This window comes from Solanum dulcamara, chromosome 5 (genome assembly GCF_947179165.1).
Source record: "Solanum dulcamara chromosome 5, daSolDulc1.2, whole genome shotgun sequence".
Lineage (NCBI taxonomy): Eukaryota > Viridiplantae > Streptophyta > Magnoliopsida > Solanales > Solanaceae > Solanum > Solanum dulcamara.
The window spans coordinates 12,497,465-12,520,785 of record NC_077241.1 but is presented as its reverse complement, the minus strand read 5'-3'; the positions used below and the strand labels follow the sequence as shown (position 1 = coordinate 12,520,785).

General features: G+C 32.3%; 2 protein-coding genes across 5 annotated transcripts; one reads left to right on the top strand and one right to left on the bottom strand.

Annotated features, from left to right (window-relative positions):
* Positions 1 to 5,841: 5,841 nt before the first annotated feature.
* LOC129890471 (uncharacterized) lies at positions 5,842 to 6,459 on the bottom strand. Its single transcript, XM_055966019.1, has one exon. The coding sequence runs from the start codon at positions 6,457 to 6,459 to the stop codon at positions 5,842 to 5,844; it is 618 nt and encodes a 205-aa protein (XP_055821994.1).
* A 15,326-nt stretch (positions 6,460 to 21,785) lies between these two features.
* On the top strand, positions 21,786 to 23,321 carry LOC129889036 (uncharacterized). Of its 4 annotated transcripts, none has more exons than XM_055964142.1 (2): positions 21,786 to 21,824; positions 22,673 to 23,321. In XM_055964142.1, exon 2 carries the CDS (start codon positions 22,784 to 22,786, stop codon positions 23,138 to 23,140), a length of 357 nt encoding a protein of 118 aa, XP_055820117.1. In that variant the 5' UTR covers positions 21,786 to 21,824; positions 22,673 to 22,783; the 3' UTR covers positions 23,141 to 23,321. The 4 variants fall into 4 exon arrangements, with proteins under 4 accessions (XP_055820117.1, XP_055820115.1, XP_055820114.1 ...); XM_055964140.1 differs by having other exon boundaries at positions 21,799 to 21,860; XM_055964139.1 differs by lacking the exon at positions 21,786 to 21,824 and adding an exon at positions 21,826 to 21,887.

Genomic DNA, 23,321 nt, shown 5'->3' with positions numbered 1-23,321 from the left:
TTTTGACAAAAAAATTAAATATATGATTAATATAGTTGAATTCCTAAATATTAGTGAAGTTCTCAATGCCGTTTGGGGTGCGTTTCACTTTTACTTGCTTACTAAATTAAAATCGTTGTCCACTCTTACTTGTTTAGTTTAGAAAATCAAGAAATAACTATCACTTTGGGGTCGTTTGGTTTGAATACAAGTTATGATGGGATAAATTATGTTGGGATTAGTTATGATGGGATAAGTTATGCTGAGATTAGTTATGATTGAGTGTTTGGTTTGTTGTATTTAAAATAATTTGCATTGCATAAAATTTAAGAATAAGTTGATTGTTTACAAAAATATCCTTCACTTTATTTAGTTTTTTATATTTTATTTGCAAGCTTTAGTTATTCAATATCTATTCTTAAAATAAAACATTCATCTTTTTTAGTTTAAATATTTTTATGTGTGCATTTCCATGATGTCTGTATGTATTTAAAAATAAAATTTCCATTTTATGTTTGTTAAAGTAAAAAATGATTTATGACAAATCAAAATATAAATAAACATAAGAATTAGTCAAATAATTTTATAAATAAAAATTTATATTATAATGTGTAATTTTTTAATAGAAAAAATATGAAGAATTATCATAAAAATATGGAGTGAAGATTGTGAATGTTGTTATATATGGTATTAAAAATAATATAAATATATATGAATTTGAAAAGTGAGGTATAAAAAAGATTTAAAGGGATATTTTTGTCATTTATCCATTTTATCCCAGAATAAGTTATCCCAAAATTAGTATACCACCCAAGAGCAGGGATAACTTATTCCATCACTAATTATTAATATCGGGATAAGTTATCCCAAACTTGCAACCAAACAACAAATTAAGTGTCACTATAATTTAATCCAATCACTATTTGGTGTTATCCTTCACACCAAACGACCCCTTAGTTCCTAATTATCCTTGTTATTAACTATAATTATTTCTCAATTCAGTTTTCAAACATTGAATTTATCATATTCATAGAGTGTGGTAAAATTGTCATTGTATTTACAATGAACAACGTACTTGATCCGCCTTCAAACTTAATTAGTGAGCCCCAAATTGAAAGAGTCAGATTATAACCCTAATTTATAGGTTTAGTTTAATTAAAGATCAACTATAATACCATCGAATAGTAAATCAAAATATAGTTAAATAACAAAATTAAAACTAAGTCACAATTAAACAAAGCACGGAAAAAAAGTGATAAAGCTTTGATTTTTTGGGGGTAACTTCATTCGGCGACAACATGCTTGTTTTGTCTAATTTTTTGATCAGAAATTTTCAACCAAAAGAACAACATGGAAAATTATCAAAAAGGGAGAATTCATTGTCAATTGTTGATCCAGTATAATTCATATATAATCTCTAAAGCTATTAACTAAAAGAAATAAAGAATGATAGAAAGGATAAAGATAATGAAGGCAAGAAAACGACTCGAACCAAAATCATCAAAATAAGAACAAAAACTAGAAGTAGAAGAAGGTATCGTTCTTGTTAATTTTGGTTCAAAATATTTCTTAAATAGAATTATGGAAATTATTTTTTATATGAGATAAAATTCTAATTGATATAGAAGTATTAAATATTATGATTTCTTACCTAAATTAATTAATTTCAAGCTAAATAGTTAATTGGTTTATGTCTAATAATAAATAAATAAATAAATAAAAAGGCTCCCAAACATAAAAGGAACTCAAAACACTTGAACGTTTTCTAAAGTATTTTTAATGTGGTTTTTACTTTTTCTTACAAATTTGGAATATTTGATACTCCTGATAAAGAAAATATTAATAACCAAACTTTTAGTTAATTTAAAGTCTTACAAATTTAAAAAATAATCAAATGACGATACAATAGTAAATGACAATTGCATATGTGTATTGCGTTAATTAAGGACTCGACCATGATATCCGATGTGGAACCCAACTTTCGAAGTGGGATACGATCTTGACTCTCGACCCTCGACCCAACTTTCAAATCGGACATGACCATGAATCTCGACCCAAGACTCAACTTTCGAATCAAGAGTTAACCTTGACACTTGACACTAACGACTGATTTAGGACCCGACCTCGAGATCTGACTTTTGAACTGAGATCCAATCCAGACACTCAATTCGGGATCCGACTTTCAAAGTAGGATCCGACCCCAACGGGGATCCGACCCCGATATCCGATATGGAACCCAACTTTCGAAGCGGGACTCGACTCCCGACTCTTGACCTAAGACCCAACTTTCAAATCAGACATGATCCTGACTCTCGACCCAAGATTCAACTTTCGAATCAGGACTCGACCTCAACACCTGAAACTAACGACTGATTTAAGATCCGATCTCGATATCCAACTTTCGAATTGAGATCCAATCCTAACACCCAATTCGGGATCTGACTTTCAAAGCAGGATTCGACCCCGATACCTGATGAACACCCAACCCAAACAACCTGTTATGCCGGGAAAAGATGGATTAAAATTAATTTTAACTTCTAGAGAAAAAAATCAATTTTAAAAAAAGAGTCGACACTTAATTTTTTAAAAGAAATTAAGAAAACTTAATTTAAAAGACCTTATCAGATTTAAGTCTTAAAAATTAGAGAAAACGGGTAAGGGTTCACATTTCCACTTTGAGAAGGTGTTAGCACTCGAAATGGCCACTAACGTGCGGTTATCCGACGATTTGAAAATTATTTGACTAACTTTGGAAAAATTACTTGTAAGTAATAAAGATAAATATATTTATCTGAGCAATAAATCAACTTGAAATACTTGAGATAATTTATCAAGAAAATATACTCTATTAAATGACTAAGTAAATAAATTTTAAATATGTTTAAAGAGAAGTAATAGATCTAATGTATTTTAACTAAATTAAAGGCAATTAATACTTTGATTAAATAAGGAAAATCACTTGAGCTATTTAGGGAAAAGTCAATTTAGAAAAAGATATTTTAAACTCAATTGATTTGAAAGAACATCAACTTAAAAACCTTTAAGATAATTTGGAAGAAAATTATATTTGTTAAAATGTCTAAGTAAACGAAAACACTTAAATGAAATCATTTTTAAATAATAAATTAACAGAAAAAATGATTTTCTTTTAGGGGAGTTCAATTAAGTTAAACCAAACTAAATCAACTTCTACGCAAGTATAAATAAACGTAAATAAATATGTAAATCATTAAAACCCGAATTAAATATAATTGAATAAAGTATGAAAATTTGGCTCAACACTTAGTTTCTGTAGGCCTGGGCTAAGTTATTGGGCCACCTGCGTTTTAGGCCTTAGGGCCAATTCTACTGTATATTGCGGATGTATATACACTATATATTAGTGTAGATAGCACTATTTTCATGTATATCGAGTTGTATATACACCGTATACATCCTATTTTGTTTAGCTCCAGCAACCTGTAAATCAGCATGCCTTTCCATTTTTTTTTGAAGAGGACGACTCGAAAAAGGGTATTTGGGCCTCCGTGGCTCAATGTCGAAATGGAAATAATGGAGAAAGTTCATATTGAACTCGGACGATGGTTACAATAAACAAAAATGATAACATTAGTAAATGAATCGAGAGAAAGCAATAGAGATATGATTCTTATTAATTGAATAAAGAATACTTAAACATCTCATTTTAAGTGCAATCACTAGGATCTAAAGAAAATCAATATGAAACTTGCATCTAAGGACGAGATACCTCAATAATTCTAATTAATCATGTGTTGTACTAAGAAACCAATTCATGCATAATATTTAATAATACAAATATGAGCTATTGTATATTAACAAATAAACACATAAACTTCACAGTAAATGAATAGGGGACAACACAACTCATTATCAAATTCAACTTGGTATGGTGAGTACTTGAGGCATAAGAATGAAATATCAAAACACACATATGTATATATGCATAACACTTAAAAGAATCACATATGAACATAATAAAATAACTTAGTGACTAACAACATGCATATATCTAAAAAAAAGAAAAAAAAGGGAACATAAAAATATATCCGAGTAAATAAAGGGCATGGAATTAACATATACATTATATTAACTCAAATCTCAAAGTAAAATTTAAATTAATTAAGCCATGAAAGTTCTAATTAACAAGCAACTTAAGCATATATTTATTATCTAAATGATGATAAAAGAAGAAATTGGAAACGTAAAAATCTATATCGTCAAAGAAAACTACTTGGAAAAATAATGAACGAAACTAAGAGTTTTCACATATTTGATAAAAAATATCACTACACTTCAAGCAAGACAAGAAATTTCTGTCATTAATCTAATTAATCCTAACACATGCTTACCAAAAATAATAATATTATAAATCAACTACATAGAAGACATGAAATAACTATTTATTAAATAAAATAAAGTCGAGAAAAGATTTTTATCTATTTTCGGGCAGCGATTGAGACGACGAATTTGAAGGCGACGAACTCCTTGAACCCACCAAGAAATGAGTGAAAGAACTAAAAAAAAAGAATCGAAAATTCGAGACTAGAATTTTTTGTGATTTTTTTTTCTGTCTAATTTTTTTTGTTGTAATATTATGTTCTTGCTTCCTTTTTTTGTGTGTTCTTGTATGTTTTTGAATGTTGATGAATGTAGATTAATTTTTTTTTGTGATATATGTTGTTCTTCCTCTTTTTTTTTTGAAGAAAATAAAGGTATCTTTTAAAAAAGAGTGAGGTTGGTGGGAGTAATAATGAGGTTTTTGAATAATGATAGATTTGGTGGGGTGAAAAAAGAAAAAAAAAGGAAAAGGAAAAGAATGGGGGTAAGAGAATGATGATGTTTGAGAATTTTAAAAAAAAAGTGGGATTGGGAGGTGAAAAAGGAAAAAGAAGAAAGGGGTGGGGTTAGTATTGTATAAGTATAATATATGTATTGTAGTGAGTTGGTGTTGGCCAAAATTATTATAAGAATTGAGCTTTAGGTGTATATGTGTTAGTATGTTGTAGTAGTGTATGTTGTTGTTATTGGGTTTGTAGAGAGTGGGATGACAACATTGGGTTGGATGACTTTGGGCTCGAATTTTGGGCTAAAAAAATAACTTGAAATTTGGTTAAGGGTGGAATGAAAAAATGGTTAGAATTTGTAAGAAAAATGACCACAAGATAGCCAAATTGATTTAATTTGTGAATTCAGCTAAAAATTAAATAAGATGAATCAATAATAATTAATTAACGAGCTTCTTAATTCTAACCAAAATAAATTAATTAACTTAGTTATAAACTAATTAATTCAAAAATATAAGCTACTAATTTATGAAACAATAAAATAAAATTATTATTATTATTATTATTATTATTATTATTATTATTATTATCATCATTTTTGAATATTTATAGAAATTAATAATTATATAGAACTGTATATATATCATTAAAAATTATAAGAATGACACAATTTTCCTTTAAAAATACACTTGAAAATATTTTGGTATTTTATAAAAGTAATTACTTCAGATTGTTTAAAATTGAAAATATTTTGGTATATATATAGTCATTCTATTGATAAATTTTTTTATATACAATCATCCTATTGACTCAAAATAATAATTCAAACATATATATATATATAAATATTAGATAGGCATGCTTTTGATAGTAAAATTCAGTGTACACAATATATGCCATCTTTTGAATGATCGATAATAGATAGTGATTAGAGTTGATAACAACTAGCACTGAATTAACCAAAATACAATAGCTTGATTACAAAAACAAAATGACATATCCAGTATCCTGATTACAAAAACAAAGTGAGTCAAGCCTATCTAAAATTTGTTGTTGTTCATACACGTGGTTTTTTTGTGTCTGGGTCTCTTGCACATTGAACATTTGTTCCTTCTCTTGCTCTTGAAGTTCTCATCAACCCCCTTGACACGTTTCTTTTCTTCCTTCCTAGCTTGGTATAGACAAGTGGTGGAAGAATCTTGACGCTTAGTAATTCCTGTGGCACACACCATTCTGACTCAAGAGGGACAACATTAATAGGTTCAAAATATGCAAGGAGGTATGCTTCAGCTTTATACAAAGGCGAAGAGTACTCATAGATGCTCATACCATACTCATTGCCATGTTTCGATTGCAAAGTAGCCATCGAGTGAGTGCACGATATCTTGACCAAGTCATATTTCCTGCAAGAACATGTTTTTTCTAGAAGGTTCACTTTGGCAGTAGAACCTGCGCCAAACATGGGGAATTGGTTGTCGTTCCCGGTTATGTTCTCCACATACAAGAAGTCGCCCTCGATCATTTTTTCTCTTGCAATCTTTTCGGCAGCCGACACCATTTTATTATCCTTAGATTTGAGGACATATGTATGCCTTTCTTTGAACAACTCTCCAAACCTCTTAGCAATCGAATTGAATATGGATGCCACAGGGTACTCTCTTTCGTCTATCAACATAGTTTAAGTGACTCGACAATATTTTTAGTCATCATATTATATCTATTGCCTGGAAAATATGCTCTGCTCCACTTCTCAAAACCAACTTCATGCTCAAGGACATTGGCTGCCTTAAGACAATTGTTCTTGAATTTTACAAAATGATTGTTAAATTCATTTATAGAATATGCCTTTGCAGCGTTGTAGTATAGATAGAGGAAATCTTCACAGTGCTGATTTACACAGAGATTTTCACTGAGATGCCTTATATAATATTCGTGATGAACATGATTGTAAACCTACGCAATGCCGTTGGCGATGCTCTTGTGTTTATCGGAGATAAAACACAAATCTAATTCATCGACCACAATCTTCTTCAGCTTCTCAAAGAAGAACATCCAAGACACATCATTTTCTTTGTCCACAACACAAAATGCAATTGGATAAACATGGTTCTCATTATCTTGTACAATGGCGCTTAACAACACGCTCTCATATTTACCATGTAAATGAGTGTCATCGACCGCAATTATCTTTCTCATGTGGGTGAATCCCCTAATGCAAGCACCAAAGGCTAAGAAGTAATACATGAACCTATGCCTATCCCTGTTTACCATAATAGAATAGATAGAACCAATATTTAGAGTGTCGAACATGTAGGAAAAAACCGATAAGCACGAATACCCATGCTCCACTGTCCCTCGGATAATTTTCTTCGCAATCACACTTCCCTTCCAACATTTTCAGTAGCTTGGACTGCTGCAAAAAGAATTAAAAATAACCCTATGGATCTCTTTGACATTTGGACCCTTTCCATCACGATATAGATTCACACAGAGTGATGCAATGACTTTGGTCGAGATTTTTCTATGGCTTTTGTTGGCATGTTCAACACCACAACTGTGATCACCAATGTACTTGTAGATACGAAATCATTATGAGCACTCATACTTCTTCGCCTGCAACATCCACCCATAAATATGAGAAACACATTTCACCTTTAAGTATTTAGTACAACTCTTCACCGTAGCAAAATCAAAAGACTTCCTCATCGCCGTTTTGAATAATAACAATTTCAGCTCACTCTTGCTACTGAATGTTTTATTTATATAGAAATTAGTTCCATCCGAAAAGGAATGACGGGGTTGTGATCTCAATGCTTTCTCTCTATCCAAATCTTTAAAAATTTTGGAATATTTCGCATCTATTTGTTGTTGTCCCATATTCATTGGATGATCATACATATTCGTTGAATCATCACACAAGCTCTCATTTGAATAATCACCCAAGCTCTTTTTTGGATGATCACCCAAGCTCTCATCTTCAACCGAATTATTGTCGTCGTCGTTAAGTGAATTCAACGGTTTAATCAGAGGCCTTGCAATGACATTTATCCTCAATATAGGACTAGAGTCATCAGTAGCACTATCCAACATGTACAAGCCCACATGCCTATCATTCTTTATGAATGTGAGATGTACTTTTCCCCTCCCATTTATTTGATAGCTAATCACCAAGTTGCTTGGTTCGGAGGCTAACTCACATGCCTCAATTACGCTTGCAACCATATTATTATATGAACCATTGCGGCGTAAAGCAATGGACACTATCATTTTACTAAAAGATTTTCAATATCAGTTTTTTGAGTCTCCACTCATACTCCCATATAATCACCACCACCACCAATAAATTCAGCTACTGCCATTATAAACCACACTGATCGATACTAGAGTTAGATACTGGTAGAAATCCGTACAAAAACGCGAATAAACAAGATCAACTTAAATCGAGCTCCTGGAATGGCAAAAACGTACATATAATATTTCTAAACTACTGAAATTTATCTTCTAACCAGTTATGGAGTGATTTTGGAGAGTGATTTGGAGGTCTTATCAAGCTTCTAAAAATAGCAGGATTTTTTTGAAGATCTTCAACAAAATGGGATGAAAATGGAAGAAATGAGTAAGGTGATGATGATTTCACCTGTGAAGAAAATGTGGCCGAAAGTAGAGCCAGAATTGGCAAATACACCTGCAAACGAGAGCTCTTTTTTGGTTTCTTCTTGAAAAAGTTTTTTTACTTTTTGAAATTATTTCTTATTCCCATTTTGTTGGATGAATGAGGGGGGACTAAAGTAGATTTTTCAATACTTGAGTGTTGGTCTTGCACATTGTTGGAGTCAAATATTGATAATGTCATAAATGATATCTATACACCAAATTTTTCAAGACTTATGTCTTAATGTTACATTAAGTCTATAGAGTGGCTATTTTGCCAACTCTCCCAAGTCTTTGGCACCAATATACATGCACTGTGATAGTCAAATTGCAATATGCAAGGCAGGGAGCTTGATATATAACGGAAAGTCTCGTTATATACTATAAAGACACAATACGTTAGACAACTATTCTCTAGTGGAATTGTCACAATTGACTATCTAAAGTCAAAGAATAAAGTATAGGATCAACTTACAAAAGGCCAAACTAGAGAGGGAGTGGAGAGTTCATCAACAGGAATAGGACTATGGCTGAGGACAAATCATCGTGGCGGTAACTCTACCTAGAAGTCCGAGATCCCAAGATCTAAGTTCAAGGAGATCAAATAAAGTCATTTATGTCATGACCTCGACAAGCTGTCACTGACACGTATCACTCTAACTCTCCGGTGGGAGAACCATTCTAACAGCCCAACAATAATAATCACCATGTGCACACAAGCTTTAAGATGCGGAAGTAGGTTTAAATCAAAGATAAGTTCTGAGTTCTCATAAACTTAGAAAACTAACTAGTTATAACCTTAAATGTGCGGAATTAAACACCTCTAGGAACTGAAAGTCATTGTATCAAAACTATAAACTAACAAGTCTAGAATAGGAGTACAACTCCAAATAGAAACTAGTAAATAAATAGAAACATTGTCTGAACACCTAAGTCTTGGAAAAAAAAGGACTAGAATAACGATAGAGTCCACGACAGCCTAAAGGAACAACTCACCCTTGAACTCGAAGACACGATCACTCCTCTAGACTAGATCTCTCCGCAACTGGCTGAATATGCCATGTACTCAACAAAAAGACAGAGCAAGTATAGTATCAATACACAAAAATAATAGTGTACTAGTAGTATCACGCGATTAGCCAGTAAGCGGATCATAGATAAATAAATTTAACACAATAGGCATATACATACACAGAATAAGTTAACAACATCTCAATGTTACAACTCAATGTCTTCCACATGCTATAATTTCACACAAGGGTCCTCTCAAGGGACCTACAAACAATTAACTTTGTGTCAAAATGTGACACCAGATCCAAATACGTATCGGAACGTGACACTCGATCCAAATACGTATTGGAATATGACACTCGATCCAATTTATGTGTCGAACACCCGATCCCAAGATATCACCATCACAAGAATATTTATAACATTTATACCACCAAGAACAAGTTCATCATAATAATAGGACAACAAGTCATCATTTCAAAAATAATCTAGCATGTTTCCCTATTCATATACACACGCATATCATGAAACAATTTAACAAGTATATGAAACACATACGGAAAACTAGACCATCACCTACCTCAAATTCAAGCTTTCACAACCTTACAATGCAAGTGCCTTTCCTTTTTGGGTTCGTTCTTCTCATTCTTGATCTAGAAAACATTAAATACATATCAAGGATCAATACAAAGGCCTAACTATCAAGAAATATAACATAATTTCACTCCCTAGGCCAAACCCATGATCCTAACCTTACCTTAGGGCTATTTACCACCATAGATTTTCAGTTTAAACCCTCCCCCAATGATTATCATCCATACTTCTAGTTTTTAAGAATCAAAGTATGAATATAGGGAGTAAAAACCTTACCTTAAGCGTGAAAAATCCATGGAAAATCAATAGAAATCGTCCTAGCTCGCCTCTTGGGGTTTTATAAACTGATTGTTGTAGAAAAGACCATTTCTGATCTTTTTCACGATTTAAGTCGCGACTATCCCACTTTGGCGGGATAGATTCCGCTCTGACAGTCTCTCTATGGCAGGATATGCGAAAATAATGAGCTCGGAGTTTGTGCTCTAAGCCCCTATTTCTTAACACACCCCTTCCAAAGATGCATTACAATTATACCCTCACGCCAAATTTAATTTTGAGAGTTTTTACTCGCCCGAATGCAATTATGCGAACCCGTAAATGCTCCGTATCGTCTTTGATATCAGCCTATATAATAAGATTGTAAATTTGACCTTCCATCATTCACGTGATCACCCTAGACTTCACCTGACTCAGAATTCGTCTAAGTCTAGCCTAGACTCAAATTTTCCGCTACTATCCGATGTTTTCTGGCCCAAAATCTTTTCCCATTGGCCCATCCCTAACGACGAGAACATGTCATTACAATTGATGATGGTTCAACATTGTCAAAATAATTTCTAATGGTCCATTCTCATGATGAGACAATGTTCAGTAACAAGGATAAATGTATTAAGACTTTTTAATGATTTCTAAGTTCGATACAAGGTATATAAAATGATGTATCTACGGGATAACACATTTATAAATCACCTATGTAAGTATGAAATGTAAGCTGCTTTAAGGAGAATTCAGTAAGGCCAGTTCTCTACGCACTTATGAACCAAGAAGTGTTCATAGATGAAATGAACAAAATAATGAGAACCAAAAATAGTTAAAAGGTTGATTGACTTATGTTTTCTAGGTATACACCAAAGCTCGATGGTTCAAAAATATCAATCTACCTATTGACCGAGTATATCCTATACATGTTCACTATGAAAAGTTTAAAGTAAAACCTACTCATCCATATGCAAGTAATTCTTACTTACGAATCACACAGTTTTTCATGCATATATTTTAACAATAGACATTCCCCATTCATGTGGGGGATTGTTGGGTTTTAAAGGTGTGACCTTTACGAAAGGTTGTACCTTTTTTAAAGGTTTGTGACCATTTCGAAAGGTTGTGACTTTTCAAAAGATTGTGATTTTTCCAAAGGGTTGTGACCATTCTGAAAGGTTGTGACTTTTCGAAAAGTTGTGACTTTCCCAAAAAAGTTGTAACTTTTTTGAAGAGTTGTGACTTTTCTGAAAGGTTGTGACTTTTGCGAAGGGTTGTGATTTTTTCGATAAGCCACAATAAGCACTTGTTCACACTAGCCTTTGTTGTCTATAAATAAATGATTTTCCTCTCATTTTTGAAGATCGAATTTCTCCCTCTTCTACATATATTTTATTACAAACAAAGTTGAGTCTTTGTGTAATTTTGTTGTTGGCTTTTGAGTTCACTGAAATTATTGAAGTTTGAGGTATCGCTACTTCTTTAATAGTTTATCCATTTTATTTTGGGAGGAAATAATCCATAACCTCGGATACAATGAGGGGATTAAATTCCTTAAGGACACACGTGAATTCTGTGAACTCGGATACTATTTTTTATTTTCATCTTTATTATTTCTGATTTTCTAACTTTGCTACAGGAATAACAAGATTCATGTAAGGACTTACATAAATTAGGTTGTAGACATAAAACTAGGTAAAGGTGGGCCAGTTAGTTGTGGTTAGGGGTGGGAGAATTAGTATAAACTCGTATAACTCGCTCAATCCATTCAAGTTCTAATGATTTGAATATTAATACTTTTCGCAGGGGAATTTTCGCATATAGCCGCTCAAAAATATCTTAATTATACTCCATAGCTATAGTTTGCTAATTATAATTCATAGCTATAATTATAACAACGTTTGTATAATTTGCGCAATATTTGTATATGTTTGAATAATTCGCTATGCAATTCGCACTTTTTGTATAACGTTTGTATATTTCACTATATAATTCATGCACAACGTTTGTATAATTTGCTATACAATTTGTAATGTTTGTATATTTCGCTATACAATTCAATTCACGCACAACGTTTGTATAAATCGCGTGAATTATATGAAACTCAACTGTATAGTCGCGCGAATTATACAAAACTCAAACTGTAATTACAACTAAATATTTGCCACGAGTCATAATTAATTCAAACTATAACTATATTAGCTAACTAACTAGTATATATTTGTTTATCCGCGTAATTTTCCTATTTTTTAAATTATGGGCTGGCTTAGATTATATTGAAGTTGATTAACAACCCAAATTAACCCATGAATCAGCACAACCTTGACCCACGAAAATACTCAACTTTATTGATAAATTATTATAAGATTAACACTTATTCAATAATGATATATATGTAAATTTTTTTGACCCATCACTATATAATGTACAAATATTAGTTAAAGAAATGATTTGGGACTAAGTTGAAATTAAGACAATGGTTAGTTTGATATCTTAAATAACAGTTTTTAAGATAGATATTTGTAAATGATAATGGAATAAACCCATTTTTTGTACCACTATTGATAAGAATCGGGTTAGTTAATAAAATAGAAAAAAGTAATACAAAAATGAAAAAAGTGTAGAAAAGAGAAATTTCTGAAATAGTAATATTCTTATTATTAAATTTTGACAATAAATTCATATATAAAATTTTTAAGTTTTTTTTAAAAAAAAATAAAATTCACATATATAAAAATTATGACAAAAATAATTTATTTTTTTCTCGAGAAACCAAAAAAATCAAAGAAATACCACATGGGACAAAAAGAATACAAATATCACAAAAGGTGATAAGCTCAAATGAAAGATAAGTAAGATTGTAATAATAAATAAAAGGAGGGATTACACAAATTTCATATTATTAAGAGTTAATTATATTTTATTTATGCTTTTTTTAAATTATAAAAATCCTTGAAATTTGATGGAATTCATATATATCTCAAAACGTCCTGATATATTACATTCGATACATCAAAAAAAAATGATATATCCGATCAATATATCGTGTAAAGTGATGTATTCGACGTTCCGATACATCATATAAAGTGATATATCCAATAAATACATCATATAAATTGATGTACCGAGAATAGGAGAGTAGAATTTTTTATAATTTTTTCAAATAATATTTTTTTTTAGAGAATATGATAAAATAAATTAAATATTTATTAAAAAAGAATCGCTAATGTGGTAAGCAAAAATAAGTAAGATTTGTTATAAAGTAAATTAACTTTGCAAAGTAAAGTGAGAATAAGAAGAAAAATAGAAGACGGAGAGAGAGTTGAGAGAATTGAGAAAACAGTATATATTCTCTTTTTCTGTGTGTTCATTCATGTTGCCGAAGAAGGCAATTTATAGCAAAAGTGAATAAGACAAATTGGACAAAGTGCCTAGTGCTTTGTCTAGTGCTCATCAATTTAGTGGTGAGTCCTACCACTAAAGTGACATCCATATACTTAACACTCCCCCTTGGATGTTCACGTATAAAAGAAAAATTCTACTGAAAGAATAAGTATTTTGAACACCTATAGATGTTGTGCCTCGTTAAAACCTTATTAGAAAAATCCAGTGGGAAAAAGCCTAATGAAAGAAAAAGAGTACACACATCTGACAATACGCCTTGAGTGTTGCCTCATTAAAAACCTTATCAGGAAAACCTAGTGGGACAAAACCTTGACTAAGGAAAAAAGAGTACAACGCGTATTTTGCTCCCCCTGATGAAAATATCATTTAATATCTCGAAGACGACGCATTCCAATTTTGTATCTCATTTTCTCAAAGGTTGAAGTTGGCAATGCTTTGGTGAACATATCCGCCAAATTGTCACTTGAACGAATTTGTTGGACATCTATTTCACCCTTCTTTTGAAGATCATGAGTGAAAAAGAATTTTGGTGAAATATGTTTTGTTCCGTTTCCTTTGATGTATCCTCCCTTCAGTTGAGCTATACATGCAGCATTGTCTTCATACAATATTGTTGGAGCGTCTTTTGTCAAAGAAAGACCACATGTTTCTTGAATGTGTTGAGTTATTGATCTTAACCAAACACATTCTCGACTTGCTTCATGAATGTCTATTATCTCTGCGTGATTTGAGGAAGTGGCAACCATAGTTTGCTTTGTTGAACGCCATGATATAGCTGTACCACCACATATAAATAAATAGCCTGTCTGCGACCGACCTTTATGGGGATCAGATAAATATCCCGCATCTGCATAACCGATCAATTGTGATGTGGAATTATTTGAGTAAAACAATCCCATATCAATGGTACCTCGAAGGTATCTGAATATATGCTTAATTCCATTCCAGTGTCTGCGCGTTGGGGAAGAACTAAATCTTGCTAACAAGTTTACTGAGAAAGCTATATCTGGTCTAGAATTGTTGGCAAGATACATTAATGCACCAATTGCACTAAGATATGGTATTTCAACACCAACAAGTTCTTCATCATTTTCATGAGGTCGAAATGGATCTTTATTAATATCAAGGGATCTGACAATCATTGGGGTACTCAATGGATGTGCTTTATCCATATAAAATCTCGTTAAAATATTTTCAGTATATGTTGACTGATGGACAAATATCCTATTTGTAAAATGTTTAATTTGTAGACCAAGACAAAATTTTGTCTTTCCGAGGTCTTTCATTTCAAACTCCTTTTCCAGACATTTTATTGCCTTTGAAAGTTCTTTTGGAGTTCCAATAATATTTAAATCATCAACATATACTGCTATTATGACAAATTCAGATCCAGACCTTCTCATAAAGACACAAGGGCAAATTGGATCATTTTTATATCCTTCTTTTAGCAAATATTCGCTAAGACGATTGTACCACATTCGCCCTGATTGTTTCAACCCGTTCAAGGATTTCTGAAGCTTTATTGAGCAATTGTCTCGAGAATCCTTATATGCTTCAGGCACTTTGAACCCTTCGGGAATTTTCATAAAAATATCGTGGTCCAATGAGCCATATAAATAGGCAGTGACCACATCCATTAGGTGCATTTCAAGCTTTTCATGAACTACCAAATTCATTAGATACCTGAAGGTAATTGCATCCACCACAGGGGAATATGTTTTCATATAGTCAATGCCAGGTCTTTGCGAAAAACCTTGGGCTACAAGTCGTGCTTTATATCTTACGACTTCACCCTTTTCATTTCGTTTACGCACAAAAACCCATTTGTGCCCTACTGGCTTGACACCTTCAGGTGTTCGGATTATTGATCCGAAAACTTCACGTTTTTCAAGTGAAGTTAACTCTGCTTGAATTGCATCCTTCCATTTTGGCCAATCATTTCTCTATCTGCATTCATCGACAGATTTTGGTTCAAGATCCTTATCTTGTTGCATTATTTCAATGGCAACATTATAAGCAAAAATATTATCGACCACAATATCATTTCGGTTCCACCGTTTTCCTGTCGAGACATAACTTATTGAGATTTCTTCATTCTCATTATTTTCAGATACTTGGACCTCCTCGGTGGTAACACCATTTGTTGTATCTCTGGGTTCTTCTTGAGCACTTGCCTCCAAATTATGATCATCTTGATCATTTATTCCTTTCCTTTTTCGAGGATTTTTGTCTTTGGAACCAATTGGTCTTCCTCGTTTTAAGCATGGCCTAGACTCATTTGCCTGAGCAAGTTGTCCTACCGGGACATCAACTCGAACTTGAGCATTAGCAGCTGGGATATGCGATTTAGTAACCCGCGGAAGGTTAGTAAATGCATCCGACAGTTGATTTGCAATATTCTGCAAATAAATCATCTTTTGAACTTCTTGCTCACATTGATTTGTTCGAGGATCTAAATGAGATAGTGACAATGAATTCCAATCTATCTCATTTTTCAACTGCTTATGTTCTCCCCCTAATGTTGGGTATACTGATTCATCAAAATGACAATCAGCGAATCTTGCCGTAAATAAATCTCCAGTCATAGGTTCCAGATATTTTATAATAGAAGGAGATTCATACCCAACATATATTCCAACCTTCTTTGGGGGACCCATCTTTGTGCGGTACGGTGGAGCAATTGGGACATATACCGCACACCCAAATATTCTAAGATGGGATATATTTGGCTCCCTTCCAAACGCCAACTGTAATGGGGAAAATTCATGATAATTTGTTGGCCTTATACGCACAAGTGCTGCTGCATGCAAAATAACATGCCCCCATACTGAAATAGGAAGTTTTGTCCTCATTAGCAATGGTCTAGCTAACAATTGGAGGCGTTTAATCAATGATTCTGCTAGACCATTTTGAGTGTGTACATGAGCGACCGGATGCTCAACTTTTATTCCAACCGACATACAATAATCATTAAATAATTGAGATGTAAATTCACCAGCATTATCAAGACGAATTGTCTTTATTGCATAATCTGGAAATTGTGCTCTTAACCTTATAATTTGAGCTAACAATCTCGCAAAAACCATGTTGCGAGTTGATAATAAGCACACATGTGACCATCTTGTAGATGCATCTATCAAGACCATATAATATTTAAATGGTCCACATGAAGGGTGAATTGGCCCACATATATCACCCTATATACGTTCCAGAAACGCAGGGGATTCAATCCCAACCTTAGTTGCTGATGGTTTGATAATCAGTTTTCCTTGAGAACAAGCAACACAAGAGAATTCCTTAGATTGAAGAATTTTCTGATTCTTCAAAGTGTGTCCATGTGAATTCTCAATAATTCTGCGCATCATATTATAACCGAGATGGCCCAACCGGTCATGCCAAATGATAAAATTATTAGAATCAGTAAACCTTTTGTTTACAATGACATGTGATTCAACAGTACCAATATTTGTATAGTACAACCCAGAAGAAAGTGCAGGTAATTTTTCGTGCACTATTTTCTTCTCCATATTTATTGTAGTAATATAAATGTATTCAACCTTTCCTTCATTTGCAGTCTCAATATGATAGCCATTTTGGCGAATAACCTTGAAACTTAACAAATTTCTTTGAGACTTACTACAATACAATGCATTATCAATTATCAATATCGTTCCTCCAGGTAGTAATAAGGCCGCTTTTCCAGAACCTTCAATCAATTTTGTACTACCAGATATTGTATTGACAAAGGCCTTTTTCACAATTAAATGACAGAAATATTTCTTTTCTTTTAATATTGTATGAGTTGTGGCACTATCCAAAAGGCACATATCTTCATTACTCATCTTGGATCCAATTGAAGACTGAAAAATTTATTTATCTTCATAAAATAAAAATACATTATAAGAAATAAGTTATAAAAGCAATATGCATATTAATTTAAAAGGTATGATATATTAACATGTAGTAATATAATAAAATAGTGAAGTCTGTGGTAATCTGTTTCAATGTTGTTTTTATCTAATTGTTTAGTATAGCACCCTATCTGGCATTTGAAGTGTAATTGCAATTAAATTTATATATAGTTCATTGCTAGTAACGCAAGCATATACCATATTTGAAGATTTTCAACAAAATCATTATGCTAATTTCTTATGATATAATAGTGTAAAGTAATGGTACTATTGGAAGCACATCAAATTAACAACAACGAAAATGCTAACAAGTCTTAAAAGAGGAAATAATATTATATTGGGAAAGGAATTGGAAATTGATGATGACACTAGGCTTTATTTATGAACATTAACTTTTCTTGATTTTTCATTTTAGTGATGTTTATGAATAAGAGAATATTGATTAACAAGGGTGTTCATAATGACAATATAAAAGAGAATTCTTTATTAAAAGATGTTTCACGAACTGTGATTGACAACATATTGAAAATCATACAACGAAATTAAACATTAATTATAATCCTTAAAAAAATCTTCAACATCCAAATGAGTAATATCATTTAGGTCATTAAAACCGTCATCCTTCAAAGCCAGATTTGCTTCAATATTATCATTATGCGAAGGTCCAGCCTCAATATTATTTTCAAACGCCAAGTGTGACTCTATCCGAGCATTAGAAGAAGAGGCACCACCTCTATTTGCCTTTTTTTTAATGAATTTTGGTAAAGCCTTACAAAATGCTCAGGCGTTCGACATTCATTTTTCCAGTGACCTTTCATGCCACAACGATGACAGTTACTTCTTGAAGGGCCATTTTGAGAACTGATATTGTTCTCCCTTTTATGTTGACCACCACCACAACGATTATCAAATCGTCTTCTGCCATTGCCACGCCCACACACATTATTGTGGCCATGATTTTTATTTTGTCTTCTTTCAGACTGGCCATGTGCTTTTACCATATTTGCTTCCGATAACGGAGCAGTTTTAGTGGGACGAGATTCATGATTTTTCATTAAAAGGGCATTATGTTGCTCAGCCACCAGAAGGCATGAGATCAATTCAGAATATTTATGAAAACCCTTTTCACGGTATTGCTGCTGTAATATCACATTAGAGGCATGAAAAGTGGTTAGTGTCTTTTCTAACATGTCCTCATCATTTATAGTTTCCCCACATAATTTTAATTGGGAAGTTATTCTAAATACAGCAGAATTATATTCAATTACAGTTTTAAAGTCTTGAAACCGTAAGTGCATCCACTCATAACGAGCCCTTGGCAATACTGTTGCCCTGAGGTGGTCATACCTCCCTTTTAAGTCTTTCCACAATTCAAGTGGATCTTTCACTGTCAAGTATTCCATTTTCAGGCTTTCATCTAAATGATGACGAAGGAAAATCATAGCCTTTGCTTTATCCTGGTTTGATGCTGTATTTCCTTCAATTATAGCATCACCAAGACCCTTAGCGGTAAGGTGAATTTCAGCATCAAGTACCCATGACAAATAAGTTTTGCCCGAAATATCAAGTGCCACAAATTCCAATTTTGACAAGTTTGACATGATGAAAATTAATTTGACAGTAATAAAGACAACTTTAAAATTAAATTTCTTTAGTAGATATACCTGATATAGAAGTTAATTTTCTGAAAAATTAGAGTTTCGTGCTGATAACGTGTTATAAAGTAAATTAACTTTGCAAAGTAAAGTGAGAATAAGAAGAAAAATAGAAGACGGAGAGAGAGTTGAGAGAATTGAGAAAACAGTATATATTCTCTTTTTCTGTGTGTTCATTCATGTTGCCGAAGAAGGCAATTTATAGCAAAAGTGAATAAGACAAATTGGACAAAGTGCCTAGTGCTTTGTCTAGTGCTCATCAATTTAGTGGTGAGTCCTACCACTAAAGTGACATCCATATACTTAACAAGATTGTAATAATGAGGCAGAACGCATTGTCAAAGTGGCTGCAAGGGATGCTAATACGCCGAACAAACAAGTAACAGTCAAAAGTAGAAGATATATTGGAGGTTTGATTTCAGAATTTTGCAAATCACAAATTTAACATTTATTCAAAGGTACTCATGTAATTCCTCTCTTACCAATTATTGAGACATGGGGTAGGGTTTTGAGATTGAAAACTTAAATATAGTTTCAATCCTTGAGCTCTTTTTTTAGAATTTATCGGTGGGATTATTAAAATGGCCATTAATGATGCTATGTTAAGGATGATGCTATGTTAAGGAGATGAGTCTCAATATCAATTTTTATTTGAGTATAGAACATATCTCTTATCGGGGCGATTTAATAAAATGGGTGGCTTAAAGCCAAAATTTAAAAAGAAGAATTACGTTAATTTAATTTTTTTTATATATATTTTATTCTCATAAATTTTTAAAAATTATTGTAATTGATTATAATTTAATAATAGATTTTTCTTCAATATTACATTTCTTGTAATATTTTATTAAAAAACATATATAAATTATTATACACAACACAAATGGTTAAATCTCTTTTATTAATTATAGTTTTGAAAACATTTTCAATAGAATCAGTTATTATATAAATTATCAAAATTATTCTAACAGGACGTTGGTTTACAAGCGAGTGATCTTTCAAACATGCACAATTTTTCCATTAGAAAAATGTATGTCTTGCTGAGGGGTGAATTCCAAAAAGTAGAGTGGAGTAGAATTATATGCAACAATCCAGGCTCCGCAAAAATGGATTTTTATCCTTAGATTGGCTGCCCTTAGAAGACTACATACAAAAGACAGGTTGCTACAATGGGGTGTAGTTGATGAACAACAGTGTGAGTTATGCAATAAGGAGAATGAGACCATTGAGCACCTCTTCTTCAGTTGTGACTATTCATGTGAAATCTGGTCTAGGTTACTTCAATGGCAAGGTATCAGTAGAGTATCCATGAATGCCAACGGAAATGGTTCAACAGCAATCATATTCAGGATGACCCTCGCTGAAGCAGTATACCACGTATGGATAGAGAGAAATCAGAAGATATTTCAGGCCAAACATTGTAAACCCAAGATGGTGGTTAGGAGAATTGTGCAGGACATTTTCTACAGAGGATCACTCAAGAAGACTAAATAGCCTTAATTTCTACCCATAGTTAGCTATAGATTACAATTAGCACATAGGTTTTGATGTTTAGTTGTTTGGGTTGCTGCTGTGTGAATGTCATACCATCACAGCTGTTTTAGACTATGTACAAATCTGCTACTTTGGTAATAAAATGTTTGTTTAATTGCCACCCCCCCCCCCCCCCCCCAAAAAAAAAAAAATATATATGCCAATTAGAGTATTATTTTTTACTTATATAATATTTCATAATATTTTTAATTACAAAATCAATATTATAGTGATTGTTATTTTTATAAGACATTCAAAGTTAAGATAATATTTTTTTAAATTTAATTATTTGATAATATAGTTAGTTTGAGCTTGAAATATTTTTTCAAAGAATTGATTAGAACATAATTGATTCAAATTGAAGTAAATTAAACAAATTAAGAAATAAAAAGTAACTGTAAATCTAATCGTGTATGATTTTTAATTATAATTAAATCTATAATAATTTTTCAAAAATATGTGCATAATAATTAGTATCCCTCCATACCATATTAGTTGATCATCTTACTAAAAATATTTGTCCCATATTAATTGTCCACCTTAATAAATCAAGAGAGTATTAATTAATTTTTTTTATATTACCCGTACAATTAATTTTTTTTTAAAAGTATTAACATTTGTTTGTAAAATTCTAAAAAAGATTTTTGAGGGGTGAATTAGTAAAATTATCTTTTTATTTATAATATGAAATGGAGGGAGCAATAGATTATCAACAAACTATTAAGAAAATTTTAATTAATAGTCCCTCCATTTTTTTTTAGTTGTAAAGTTTGACACAATCTTTAAAACAAATAATAAGGAATGTTGTTTGATCAATATATCATTTATTAATACTTTAATCTTATCTATATATGTACATTTTAATTCTAAAATAATTAAGGTTACAGACAAAATTAAAAAAAAAATTAATTTTCTTTTAATTATTTAAATTGATAAATAATTTAAAATAAATATTTATAGTATACATGAGCACTAGAAACAAAATAATAATATCAACAAATACATAATTTTTTGCAACTTAGGTATTTTGTTTAATCAGATCTGGTTGTCTGTTTTATGTATGTATCTCCTTCGTCTTTTGTCTGGTCAGTGCTTTTGGTTCTTTGTTTAATCTTGCCTTTTACCGGAATTTGTTTCTTTTTTGTGCTCTTCGGTATGTTTTCGTGTCTGAATTTGGGTTTTTTTTGGTCCTTTGGAGGCCCTTGTGTTTTTGGGGCCTGAAGCCTCTGCTTTAGTGGCTTTAGGGTTGAGCCGCCCTTGTCTCTTTATTCTTCGCGAATTTAACAAATTTCTGATCTTTATTTGCATTTTAGTGGGTTGGTCTAGTCTGGTATGATGTAGTTCCATAACTGGTATCGTAGAGTGTTCGTAATCGTATACCATAGAGAGTCTGTTCCGAAAGACACTCAGGGAATGGGATTATAACATTTCTAGTTGGTGAATTTATAATGATTGCTATATTCTTCATGTTGGATCTTCTTCTGCTATTCTTTGTTCCGCCTGAAAATGTGCTAATCCCTATGTTGTGCGGAGCCTAGCATCTTACCTTGTGATTGGTGTTCCTTTATTAGAAATAGCCTTGTTCAAGCGTGATAAGACTAAGAAGACTTCTTTTTCTTGTTCACACTCGCACCCAGGAGGATATCACAATTTTCTTGATTTTTCAGATATACTGGATTCATTTCTCGACTGCTATCATTAGTTCTATTTTATTGTGGAGAGAGGAGAGGGGAGGAGAAATTAACAAAAGATCTACTGTTTGCTCTGAGTTCTCTCCCGTTAATGTATTTTCAGGAATCAAAGGGGTGAATATATCGCCTAAGATTTTTTCCAGTTTACCTGATTGATTCCCCGTCTTAACTTTCTGCAGGGAAGAGGAGTGGATGGTTAAATTTTTGTCTTAACATATGCTGTAGCTACAATTACACAATTGTAGACATTAGTACGCCAAGTTTCCTTCATTGACCTAAATTGGACTAATATGAGCACCAACGAACCAGAGACATACCTATCTGAAGTTGGAAGCTCAAATCAGTTAGAGACGAACAATTCAAATTATGTCTCTCATGTCAAGAAGCTACTATATCGACGAATGCTGGTTGGTATAAGTGATGGAAGGTTCTTTCTAGGTACGTTTTATTGTATTGATAAGCAAGGAAACATAATCATTCAAGATGCAGTCGAGTACCGTAGCACCAGAAGATCTGCCCCTTCTCCAATGGAACAACGAGTTCTTGGTCTCATTTTAATCCCTTCCTCATGTCGGAAAACATGTCATGTGGATTGTTCTATTGATGAACAGTTATCCCTAATGTCCCTTGGGGAGCAAAACTCATAATTATTCGTGGCGATAAACTTGATCCAATTGGATGAATATCTTCCCTGTTTGATTTATCGTGACAATTGATTATTTCATTTTCAAGTGTGAACTTTACTGTTGTTGTATTTATCATATGTTTTTTTCTCAGCTAGGAAGAAGCTGATGAGTTTGTCACCAATAAACTTGTCATTTGCTGCTG

Coding starts and splice junctions, on each gene's coding strand:
- LOC129890471 (XM_055966019.1), bottom strand. CDS start 6,459: ATGTTGATAGACGAAAGAGAGTACCCTGTGGCATCCATATTCAATTCG.
- LOC129889036 (XM_055964142.1), top strand. CDS start 22,784: ATGAGCACCAACGAACCAGAGACATACCTATCTGAAGTTGGAAGCTCA.